Raw genomic sequence first — 13,343 nt, forward strand, 5'->3', positions numbered from 1 at the left:
ATTTACCCACAATCCTTTGTTTTTTTTATGCTGCATTGTTATGTAAGGCCATTAAGTTGTTGTATGTACTTTATATCACTCCACACTCCTTGATAACCGTAAATGATCCATGTTGAGATGCTATCATGTGTGTCACTCTGTCCTCTGATCGTCCCCCGCCCCTCGTTAAACATACGACACATAGCTAATGATGTTATTTGCATCCCTGCCATGCCTCATGCAGAGTGTGATTACCAGTGATCATAATCTGCCAGTGATGGTGATGAGTCTCTGTCCAAGATGCACTTATGAACCACACACAGCACACAACAAACACACATGAACTTCACGCACACACACATAGCTGGTATTTATCAGACACAGAGCCTAGGCATTTAGTCCAGACTTCATAATGCCAGCTAGCCATTAACGAATAAATGACTCATCCAGTGGTTCTCTAATACAGTGTAAAGCCACAACGAGGACTAATCATTTTTCTCCTTTCGTTTTTTTCATTCTCCAACCACACAAGCATGTTAGTGGTTTATAATGAATACAAATGAAAGCTATGAGCTATGCCTGTGATGATGAGGAGAAAGGGTTGTGCTGCTGGGTGTCTAATGGCTGTATCACATCCGGCCGTGATTGGGAGTCCCATAGCGCGGCGCACAATTGGCCCAGCGTCGTCCAGGCTTGGCCAGGGTAGGCCGTCATTGTAAATAAGAATTTGTTCTTAATTGACTTGCCTAGTTAAATAAAGCTTACATTTAAAAATATATATATATATATTTAAAAAATGGCTGTGCTACTGAACACCATCTGGTCCTGCCTCATTTGTCTCCCGTTAAGATGAATATCGTCAATGTAGCATGTTTGTTGTAACATGTTAAATACAAATTATTTATTACAAAGCTTGAGGGAGATCACCAAGGATTTCAATATACTTCAGAAAGTATTCACACCCCTTGACTTTTTCCACATTTTGTTGTGTTACAAGGAGGGATTAAAATGGATTTCATTGTCATTTCTTGTCAACGATCTACACAAAATACTCTGTAATGTCAAAGTGGAAGAAGATTTTGCCTGTGCTTAGTTCTATTCCGTTTCTTTTTATCCTAAAACACTCCCTAGTCCTTGCCGATGACAAGCATACCCATAACATGATGCAGCCACCACCATGCTTGAATATGAAGAGCGGTACTCAGTGATGTGTTGTGTTGGATTTACCCCAAACATTACGCTTTTTATTCAGGACATAAAGTTAATTCCTTTGCCACATTTTTTTTCAGTTTTACTTCAGTGCCTTATTGCAAACAGGATGCATGTTTTGGAATATTGTTATTCTGTACAGGCTTTCTTACCTTTCTCTCAGTCATTTAGGTTAGTATTGTGGAGTAATTAAAACGTTGTTGATCCATCCTCAGTTTTCTCATGCCACAGGCATTAAACTCTGTAACTATTTTAAAGTCACCATTGGCCTCATGGTTAAATCCCTGAGCGGTTTCGTTCCTCTCCGACAACTAAGTTAGGAAGGACGCCTGTATCTTTGTCATGACTGGGTGTATTGTTACACCATCCAAAGTTAAATTTATAAATTCACCATGTTCAAAGGGACATTCAATGTCTGCTTATTTTTTTATACCCATCAACCAATAGGTGGCCTTCTTTACGAGGCATTGGAAAACTTATCCCTGGTCTTTGTGGTTGAATCTGTGTTGGAAATACACTGCTCGACTGAGAGACCTTACAGATAATTGTATATGTGGGGTACAAAGATGAACTAGTCATTCAAAAAGCATGTTAAACACTATTATTGCACACAGAGTGAGTCCATGCAACTTATTGTGTGACTTGTTAAGCACATTTTTACTCCTGAACTTATTTTGGCTTTTACCATAAGAAAGGTGTTGACTCAAGACATTTCAGCTTTTTATTTATTGTTATTATTTTTTTTAATTCTAAAAACATTATTCCACTTTGAAATTACGGGGTGTTGTATGTAGGCCAATTTTAAATTCAGGCTGTAACACAACAAAATGTGGAAAAAGTTAAGGGGTGTGAATACTTTCTGATGGCACTGTATATGTTTTTTGTAAAAACATGAATTGGGAGAGATATCGAATACTTAATATCAAAACATATGTCTAGTGATTAGAGTGGTAGCTCTGAATATGAATATTGTTCATTGTTTTTTATTTACGACAACAAATTAAATTCAATAAATGTGTTACCAGATAACTAGAAAGAGTATATAGAAATGAATCCTAGATAATCGTTTCATCCCCCTCTTCTCACCTGGAGGGGAGAGTTCTGTTTATTCTGGTTTCTCCTCTTGAGTGTGTGGGTTGAGAAGGAAACAGAAATATTCATCACACCGCCTAGTATCCTGGAAAGGCAAAGCATCTCCTTCTAGCTACCACATCTGAATATGAATTTATTTTGCTATAAATATTAAAGTAATCTGTACCTTTTAAAATTATTTTCAAATTCAAAGTTCCTCCTGCCATTGATGAAGGCAACCCAGGAGATGGCTGCCAGACACATTCTAATACTTGATAAGGATTTTTCTTGCTCTCTCTCTCTCTCTCTCTCTCTCTCTCTCTCTCTCTCTCTCTCTCTCTCACTCACTCTCTCTCACTCACTCTCTCTCCCCCTTAGTCCACAGGGATTCCCTGATGCATCTGACGTGTCAAAAATAATTAGGTTTTGTCAGATTTATCATCGCGCCACAAACCCTTTCCCTGAGTAGGGCCCCGGATCATGTTAAGCCTTGTTTGTGTGTGACAGCGTTATTATTCTTGTTAGTAGCCCAGCACTTCCGCCCATCCTCTCTCTGTTGTACTGGAGGGGAAACGTCCCCACTTCCCCACTCGGTCCGGTGTTTCAGTGTTTTCACACTGCATTTATTGACAGTGGCTAAAGATATTCATTCATTTAGAGTTAAAAACATGTATCATGTATGTCCGACTGAACTGCCGGGCTGAAGCTGATTAATGGCGGAGACTAGCTGCAGGTTTTTCCCTCTGGAGGAGCGACACGCACGCCCCTGCATATTAACGACGCATTGCACTTTCTATTAACCAGATAAAAAAAAAAGCTTGACTCCCCTTGCTCCAGGGGACTAGAGGGGATGATAAATTCTCCATTATTTAGTATGCAGTGTGTTTTATATATATATATATTTTAAGTCAACCAGGTGTCATCAGTAAACTCTTGATGGCCAACCATGTCTGGGTATAAGCCATTTTCAAATTTTTGTCATAAAAATGTTGATGCAATTGCTTAAAGTGGAAGTGATGTTTCATGTTGAACTATCGTTTCACAAATACTATGGTTGTTGTTACACGCTGTTCAGCAACGTAATGCCAGCTTTGATATGTTTATGATAATTCAGGCTGATTTCAATTATTGCATTCAAAATGTTTTATGTTTTCTCTGAAAAAGACATACTGTAGGTTTATTATGTGGAATATCTTTGGGGGACCCGGGTACGATCCCGGGCTGTATCACAACCGGCCGCGATCGAGAGTCCCATAGGTCGGCGCGCAATTAACCCAGCGTCGTCCGGGTTAGGGGAGGGTTAGGCCGTCATTGTAAATAAGAATTTGTTCTTACCTGTCTTGCCTAGTTAAATAAAGGTTCAATAAAATACAAATAAATATTGAAGATACATTCTGTAGAAGAGGGAGGCTTATTTGAGTGATTTATTAGTCGTTTTTTTCTGGTTCCTTCCTCTGTTAATTGTGCTGAGGGGCTTCTCCCTCACAATCTTTCTAATTACCTTTAACAAATAGCAGCATGATAAAATATGTGACCAGGGTGAAGAGTTGATACCCTAGAGCCTTGTACGCAAACAACTCAGATATTCATAAGAGGATCTCTTTGACTTCACTGCCACTGTAGACCCCTGTCTGCAGCTCACTGATGACCAACCACCGGACAGGCAGAGAGACAGGTTTAGTTCATAGCTGTGTGCTCAAAACACCTTGGTAGTGCATGGGTGAAATCCAGGCTTGTGGCACTCATTTTAATTTGAACCCAGCCTAACTTCTCACTTCAATCATAGTTTTTGCGTTTAATTGTACGGGGGAGTTCACACATTCACCACTGTATAGCAGTGGTTTCTACCTGGGTGGACTATGGGACTAAGGCACGTTGGTGGAACTGTATCACTGTATCAATTCCCTACTCGGTTATCATATGTCTTTATGTATAAAATTATTTCCAACATATTTCATAAATTCCTTTCCAGGCCAGCGATCCACGTCAAGGAGGAGCCGTTGAACATGGACGACGATGACTGTCCGATGTCACTGGTGACGACAGCCAACCACAGCCCAGAGCTAGACGACGACCGGGAGCTGGAGGAGGGCAACCTATCAGATGACCTGGAGTGACTACTGGAGTCCCTCCCACTACTACAGGCCCCTCCCTCCACCTCCGTCACACTGTCCTCCTACCTGTTTCCTCACAGGCTGTCCTCCTAGAACCTGCTAGAACCAGAACCACTCCTCACCCAGAACCAAACAGAACCAACAGAACAGACCACAGCTGACTCTCCTCCCTCCCGACCCGCGGACTGGAGTATTTATTGAGCATGCATCCGGAAGACGAGGCCCAAAGGAACTCTTTGTTGCAGCCCTATGGGATCCCTGACTGAACATGACAGGCATGAGATGTCTGGTTTTTAAAACGACTTTCAGACCTGTTTCATTAAGATGGCTTGGCCACTACATACACACAGACACACACAGAGGCTCATGGACGGAAAACGACAAAAACACGAGTCTGGGAACCCGTTCTGTAGAAAGCTAACGGCCTCATATACTGCCAAAAAAAAAGATGTTTAATTTTGTGAATATCAAAAAACCCTCACAGTAGTTGTTGATGTTAGAAACAATTGCTGGTTCAATTCAAACGTTGTTGCTCTGTCCATCATTTGCACAGGAGTAGTATCAGAAATTAGTGTCACTGCCTGTATGTTGCAAAAATTCTAAAAAACGGTTGTTTTTTTTTCTTCTTTTTGCGTTCTACAATTTTGTATTCTGATTTCTGGCACCACCAACTGTAAATGCCATTTCCTATTTCCCAACAGTAACAGAAGCACGGTATCAAGACTGTTGCAGCTGTCAAAAAAAAGTAGGCTTCCAGTCTGAACCTGTTTGTGATGAAAAGTCATTAACGTGACATTAAGTTTGAAAAACGTACCTGTTTGTGTAAGCACCAACCAATACGGGGGGGGAAAAATGCATTTCTGCATATTCTTCTGCTGTTCTCTTTTACCTCCTTGTTCTAAAGCTTTGTCTACCTGCAAACAGTCACAGGCAACAGCTAGAAACCAAAGCCAACACTATCAATGGCCAATAGCTTAGACAGAAGCCACCAGACTCTTTGGTCAGCCTTCTGTGACTTTAACTAGTATAAAGAGAAGCTTTCCGCGAACTACCTTCTAAATAACCTCTGGGATCGTTTCATTTAGCCCTGTACAAAGATGATTCAAGAAAAAGAAAAAATACAAGATTTTGATGTGTAATTTGATAACTTGTAGTGTCCACTTGGAGTTTAGGGCGAGAGAGGAGAGGAGATGTGACATGTAACTACAGGCGATGTGATAGGGACTGGTAGAAAGCAGCTCTACTGTAAAAGTGGATCATGACCAAAATGAACATTTGTGTGTTCAATGGAAGTGCAGAAAATTGTGTTGTTGTGAAAGATTGTTTTGGATTTTTGGATTTCTTTGTTTTTGTCTTTCCGTCACCCATCATGTCATAGTTTTCTCTAATCTAGTGAATATGTCATGTTTAGTGGGACTGTCAAATATGTCATGTCTTATTTCCACGCGGTTTGTTTAGAGCCGCGTTTAAAACCGAAACTGAAAACATAGTAACCAAACATTTAAAATATCTAGTAAAGCCAAATAAGTCATAATTTCAAGTTGATATGAAATGATGTGGCTTGGTTATCACATAAAAGCAAATAATACAGCCATTGTAGAAGAGGGATATCAAAGGTGAAAAGAAACCTTTTCTAGGTGATATTTGCTTTATTCTATAGTTTAAATACTTCATTGTCTAATCCATAGCTTCTTAACTATATAGATACAGTCAGTGTGGTAGCACAGGAGAAGCTATCTTTAACTGCACTGCATTCTGTATAGGGTAGGCAACTTGTATATCACATTTGGGATTCTAGTGGCAGGAACAGAAGTTAGTGATTGTCAAAAAATATATTTAATTTCTCTCAGCTAAATGTCATCTAGAAAAGTGGATGTTGTTGCTTTAATGGTCATTTCCGTTTTCAGTCAAACCAAAGTTACACAAAATTCTGCCTCTGGTTATGGGATAGACACTCTAGAAATGACACACACAAACCCTTTCAAAGGCACGCACACACATACACACACACACACACGCACACGCACGCAGTCCTGTGTGATTGGTCTGCCAGCTTTCCTGGTCCTTGTTATGGTAACCTTCAGATGCAGAAAAACAGATACTGTCAAATAACTGACTGAGTTGTATTGTATTTTAACTATCAGTGTGTGTCTGCTTTGTGCGTATGTATGGAAACATACCTGTGCATATATGTCGTTTTCAAGTGTTGTGCCAAGCCCAAAAAGTTGGCTTCTAGAGCTTAGCGCACTACTACGTACATAACCCAAACACACATGCATAACCCAAACACACGTTACACACACAGTCATGCCAGTTCCACTTCAAGAGGGTGCTGGGCCCAGGAACAAAGCTTCTCCCTTATGTGCTTTGAGTCAGCAAAAAAATGACTTGAAGACGACGTTCATAATAATCTTATCACACCAAATATAAAGGACACGGCGTCTTTCAACAACAACAAAAAGGATTCTCCCACTTAACCCCAAAAACGAAGGCTTTCTATAAAAAAAAAAGGTTCTACCTCTGCACAACCAATTCTGAACAATTAAATGGCAGATTGCACGTCGAGTTATTAGAGAGCCACAAGAGCTGTTACACTTTACTCAATGGACACGGCTCGACGGACAGTTTACATTCCCGACGTCAGACACGGAAGAAGATTAGTATTGTCATAGGTTGTCCTCAAACATTTGTAGAATGATAATGTAAAAAAATACCTTTAAGGGAATATTGTGTTTTAAAATGCATGTCTAAAATAATTTGGTGGACTGGAAAACAATCATTAACAAATCGAAAATACTGTAAGACATACAAATGATCAGGAGGATGACCTAAATGTAAGTACAATGCATAGGAATGCGTACCTCAACTATACTGTTTGGGAAGGAAAAAACTGTCAGCCACAGAATGCATATTACCTGTAGATTTTGCATGGGTTTTGTAAAAATAAAAATGTCTGAAATAGTTGCTTGCACATAATACCAGAAAGATCCCAGAACTGCAATCTGCTCCTCCACTAGATTTTAGGATTGTCTGGATTTTCTGGGATGATTTTGTCTGTATTTTGATAACTGTGCATACTATGTAAAAATGTTGGTGGACCCATAAAATTTACCAGACTTTTTTTCTAAGCGAAGAAAAAAAAAAAATCGGTGTTTCTTTTCTGAATTTCATGATTTTTTTTTTTTTACTGTTCTCTCATTGCTCGCTAAGAATAGCAAACCTGCTTCTTCTGCATCTGCTTTGCGTAGCTGTAAGGCTTAACCTAATGTGTGTATTTATTGCTTGTACCTCTGTGCATACTTTATGAAGCATTATGTCTGGCAGTTGAGTCATGTATACTTTCTACTACTATCATTCTCTAATAATTGGGAATATGATCCCCCTATGTATACAGTAAATTGGGACTGTAGCAAACACATATGTTTATGTAATTAGTGAATACCTTCTATGTTTTTTTTTGTTGTATTCCTTTATGATCGAGGTGAACTCATTTTTGATACCTTCATTACCGTGTACTGTGTCCATGCGTTAAAGATTCTCTGACACTAGAAGGTCATGGTTGAGAATTGTAACAGTCGTTATTATTTTCTGTATTCATGGCTTTTCACTGCTGACTAAAATAAAGGACCAAAACTAGGATTTGAAAAGCAACTGTCTACCTCCAACTTCAGGGAGTTCTTACTTTTTTTGTACACATATACATTTTATATTCTACAAAGGCGCAACCTTGAAAGATCGAGCTGGCATTACGCTTTTAACGTTTCAGGACTGTGCTACTTCTGAGAATGACAAGGGGGGGAAAAAAAACAATTCCATTTTAATGTGTGTGTTACAAGGCTTTGTTCCAGATTCTAGCACCGAGAGTCTTGTTTAGAGGACTGGGACATGTGGATCCATAGGCAGAGCCCTCTGGAGCCAACCCCCTGGACCAGTAATGGCTCAGGGGCCACGTGTTCAAGCCACCCTTTGATCAAGTACAACCATGGCCCAGTACACTATTAGGCCTGTAGTTACTGGAGAGTTTATCATAAGCCTTGACTGGGGGTAGTTGATCCAGGGAATAGCACACGGTAGGGATCAACAGAGACTCAGAAGAGACAGGGCATATAACATGCTTTTTATAAATTGCTGTTTATGGTTATATTCCAATGTTGCTGTTCCTTCTCGTTTTTCAAACCAATTCTCGATGGAGATGTGTTGACTGATGCTATAGAATAAAGAACAGTATGGATGACAAACAGTGGATAGCTCAACTCATCCCAGCTAGGTTACACCTTGTCGGTCATGGAGCGCTCTTACTGACACGCTCATTGAGATTCACACTGAGTCCACCATGACCAATATGTCCCCATTAGCTCCTCTGTATTCTAAGGGCTCGTTCGCGTTCCAAAGAGTGGCCAGGGACATTCTATCTGGGATGCTTTGAATCATGTCCGCTGGTCATTTAATGACAACTCCAACCCCGTATGTTATTTTCTCTATGTGATGTCCCATGAGAAGTCAATTGGAGAACACACACACAGTCCCCCCCCCCCATGACAGCCTGAGCCGCAACCATGCCTGCTGTTATCTCCCTCAACGGCGTTCCAGAGCATTACCTCGCGAGGCACACTCGTCTCTCGTGCTATTTATGCACTTGGAAGTGTCTGTGAATTCAAGTGAGGAGTTGCAACAAGGACGGGGCCTGTGTACTACACAACATCAGAGAGAGCTCCCGCATTAAAGTGTAAGGCAACGTTACAGGCCCCTCTTTCAAAGGCCATGAAATAATAATGTGTTGTGGTTAGAGAGGTATCTGTGAGTCACACTGGCTGCTTTTCATAAAGTGGAGTTATTTACAGTGCGATGAATAAAAGAAAGGGGTAGTGGTGCAAACCTTTTCCACATGAACGCTGGGAAGAGAAGTCCCTTTTATATCCAGAGGAAAAGGAGAGAATTCTCTCTTAAATAGGTCAGAGTTCATTTCTAAACTCCTTTAGAAGGAGCGGTGCACTGGGTGAATGTAGCAACACCTTTATTGTCACACACTGGAGGTGCACCTGTTATAGAACTACAGTACATTTTTATTATTATTATTATTACATTTTTGACTCAGAAATGCACATAAAAGCTGATGTGGCCTATATGGAGATTGTTTTATTCTCAGTGCTTTTATTGGTTAATATTGATCGTCTTTCAAAAAATAGATTAGAACGGTTAACATTGTTATTGAATTCAAAAGTTACTTGATCCTTTTAGCGCTTGTAGGATACTGACTTCATCCTTCAAGTGATTGTGTGTCATTTGAGCTTCGGTATTAGGCCTAGCAAATGAACTCCATCCAGCTACATTTCATTTAATTTCTAACACTGACCAATTAGGTCAATTTAGGCCGTCTCCTCCTGGGACGTTGCAGTAAATATCTCCAGTCACACGTTTATTGATTGAGCGTCCGTCCGAGGACTCGTCTCCCTCTCCTCCTCTCCTCCTCCTGGTCTGACAGTGTGTGTCAGCTCTCCAGAATACCCTCACCCCCAGGCAGCAAAATTGCCTGCTAAATAGTCAGAGGCAATGGCGACGCTAATTGAGATCATCATTATTATAATTGCGGGCCCTGAAAAGCGCGTCTTAAATAATTTGCATTGCTCTCGAGTTGATATTGGACTCAGTGCAAAAATAATTGCATAGCTCCGAGGCACGTTTGGGTTCGGCACTCGTTTTTCTAGCGGTGCCAGTTTTATGCCATGACTCCATGTTCCGTAACGGACGCGGTCACGCCACTCACATGTTTGTCCTATCAGCAGCACAGAGCCAGACAGAGCTCTGCACTGTTTCAGTTATATTAGGCTGACAAATGCTTTTATTAATGAAGTCTATACAAATGATACAATGTCTTGCCATGATGCAGTATTATGTGATAACAATATAAAATGCTATCAGTTTAGTTGAGACTGATAAAATACACTTTAAAAATAACCTTTTTCACCCCTTCTTGTTTCACTGTTTATGACAATTAAATTAACAGTTTTTCAATTTTATCCTATTTGCTCGTAATGTTATACAGCGTTGCCTCTGTGGGGCCAAAAACTATGTGGCCCATAGACATTCACAAATCATGACATCAGTGGGTCCTGGGGTAAAGGTACATTTTACTTCCTGTGGATATAATGGGCGGTAAATGAAGTAATGCATGCTGGAAAAAATGCATATTTCTCCCACTGAAACAAGGGATTAACCGAACAAAGTGGTGAGAAACCGCTGATATTCATGAATTCTTGCCTGTGGCATATCCAGCACCTAACACACACATGCACACGCACACACACACACACACACACACACACACACACACACACACACACGCACACACACACACACGCACACACACACACACACACACACACACACACACACACACACACACACACACACACACACACACACACACACACACACACACACACACACACACACACGCTCAAAGCACACAACACAAATAGTGAGACTCCATAATGACAGTAATGAATATTATATGGTAACATGATATCGTTCAGTAATTGTTTTACAAGCTGGTTATTCAGACAACAACAACACATTGAGACAATGGGTAAATCTCAGACTGTAAAATGAGAACACATCAAACATGAATGAATGAGAATCAGATTAACTAAATCCGCTTATCAACAACATCCAATCCCTTCCACATAAGTATTTTACTGCACGTTATTACTTATAATATATCAACATTTGAGCTTGATAATGTGAAAGTGGCTGGAGTGATATGGCTCAAGGACCTCCACTATCAATTTCAATCCATTCGGTGGAAATCAGATCAAGACCTAATTGCCAATTCATATGAATTTATTAAGGAACGATTTCAATTACATACCACCACCATTGAGTTCTGATGCACCAAATTAAATTAGGACACTCGATTGTATCTCCGTCTTTAAAACCAAGCCTATTTAAGTCTGGCATTTTTCTGCTGGAACTTCTGAGGAAGAACTTTCTGATCGGTCTTGGCCCCCCCCAAAAAAATGGATGAAAAGGGGGATGAAAAAAACCTGAGGAGAGGAGTAAAAAAAGACAAATCTAGCATTAGTGGGGAAAAGTGGGTTAAATCACTTACTGAAGATTTTTAATGACATTTCAGTGTTCCTCGTATAATTACTCTTCATCTAAGATATCCCATAACGATGTTGGACAGTCTCGGTTCAGGCTCGCTGGCTCGCTTCATTAGCGTGTCATTCCCATTTCACATCAGAAGATTTAATTGTAATGCTGAATATGCACAGCTCTCCACTGAAGCCCTAATCAAAGTGGATCCACTTGTATTATTCATATCAGAAATCGGCCTGCTTGCAATTTTTTATAAATAAAAGAATACAGATGCATAAATCGGCTGTCATTTATTAGCACAATGCTGGCATATCCGCTAGACATGCTAACTCTAACCCTTCTATCTTTCTCTCTGTTCCTCCCTCTGCAACATTTATCCCCCCCCCCCAAAAAAAATAATAATTTGAGAACGAAAAAATGACATTAAATACACATACTAATTCCTCACATGAAGTAATAAAATTACAAAGTAGGTGACATTGGGCATTGGAATTCAAATGATTGGCAATAAGAGAATGAGAAGGGTGCGTGCATGGAGAAAATACGAAGGGATGGGGCAAGGACAGGGGGAAGAAAATGGGAGGGATGTGGGACGGACAGGAGAGGAGGAAGAGAAGAAAAGAGGGAAAATGTAAGGATTTACATTTAATGGCAAATACTTTTGTCCTGGGAAGGAAGAAACAGTGGCTTTGAGGTGGGCTGAAGACTGTGTCAACCCCTCCCCACACAGGTTCTGCTGACCAACCATAAAATACAGCTTGCTGTGTTTAGATTCTTCTGTCAGTCATGCATCCTGTTCTCTGTTATCCAGATGGGCCAAAGCCTTTTCTATTAGTGAAGAACACTGCTGATCTGGATGGCACACAGGGTGAATCAGAGGAGGATTTTAAATGGCAGGTTATTGTGACTGAACTATGAAGATTAGAGAAAGAGGCATTTTTGGAGAGATTAACCCCTCATTATTATGTGTCATCCACATCAATAAAAATGCTTTGTATGCGTTTGGCAGATATCCTCAGTTTGGAAATTATGCTTATTTTGGAATAATTCACATTACCATTTTTCAGATCTAACCAATTCTAAATGCAATCTTATCATAAAGCCTCACCAATAATTGTCTTTAGTAATTCTTATGATTTTGTTACTCCAAATTCTTAAACAACAAAGTATTTACATACAAAATATTGACAGTATTGTCACTGATCTACACTTCCCTTATCTACACTTCACAGTTGCGCTTGTCATGTCACCTTTATAAAGCAATATGATTGGCTTCTCCTCCAGGTCAGATGGCACGGGTCATTAACAGTAGCCATGGCAACGCTGAGCCAATCAGAGCCACATTCTCAGCTGTTCTTCGTCTGCTACTTAGACCTAGGAGGCTTCTCACCTGCTCATCTCACCTCTACACACACACACCAGGGATGGTTAGCAGGATCTGAATTCTGAAGTATTGCTGGATTTTTTTTCTCCCTGGTCATTATAATAGATTGATTAATCACGCCACTGATTGGCCATATTTTCCACTCACCTGGTGTCCCAGGTCTGAATCAGCTCCTGATTAGAGGGTATAAAAATCTGCAGTGTTTCTGACCTTGAGGTCCAAACTTGAGAAATGCACTGCTAGGCTAGTTTCATGGACTATAGGCCTATACATTGAACACAGTGAGTGTTAAAGTAACTGTCTAGTCAAAATCTCACTTTTAAAAGTTCATATTCTGTTAACTCATACCCAAATAATGTTGTTGACTCATCTTATCCTTGTGTTTGTGGCCAAAGCATAAATTAGAGGAGAAAAAAACACTTTAAAAACCCCACCCTAAACTTGTATCTAAATTTTTAAAAATGTTTACTATTTCCTCATAGAGCATG

At 40.1% G+C, this 13,343-nt stretch overlaps 1 protein-coding gene and 1 long non-coding RNA gene across 20 annotated transcripts in view; both read left to right on the forward strand.

Annotated features, from left to right (window-relative positions):
• LOC118392778 (forkhead box protein P2-like) overlaps positions 1-8,012 on the forward strand; it is a 115,423-nt gene extending 107,411 nt beyond the window's left edge. For all 19 annotated transcript variants that reach the window (XM_052460110.1, XM_052460121.1, XM_052460126.1 and 16 more), the window contains one exon: positions 4,232-8,012. In XM_052460110.1, the coding sequence (XP_052316070.1) occupies positions 4,232-4,376 (145 nt within the window). In that variant the 3' untranslated portion in view covers positions 4,377-8,012. The remainder of the gene's footprint in view (positions 1-4,231) is intronic.
• Positions 8,013-13,003: 4,991 nt separating this feature from the next.
• Positions 13,004-13,343, forward strand: part of LOC118392659 (uncharacterized) — a 7,100-nt gene continuing 6,760 nt past the window's right edge. Inside the window, exon 1 of the long non-coding RNA XR_004827419.1 lies at positions 13,004-13,136. This is a non-coding gene — a long non-coding RNA (uncharacterized LOC118392659). The remainder of the gene's footprint in view (positions 13,137-13,343) is intronic.

The sequence above is a fragment of the Oncorhynchus keta genome, chromosome 13, assembly GCF_023373465.1.
Source record: "Oncorhynchus keta strain PuntledgeMale-10-30-2019 chromosome 13, Oket_V2, whole genome shotgun sequence".
In the NCBI taxonomy this organism is placed as follows: Eukaryota; Metazoa; Chordata; class Actinopteri; order Salmoniformes; family Salmonidae; genus Oncorhynchus; species Oncorhynchus keta.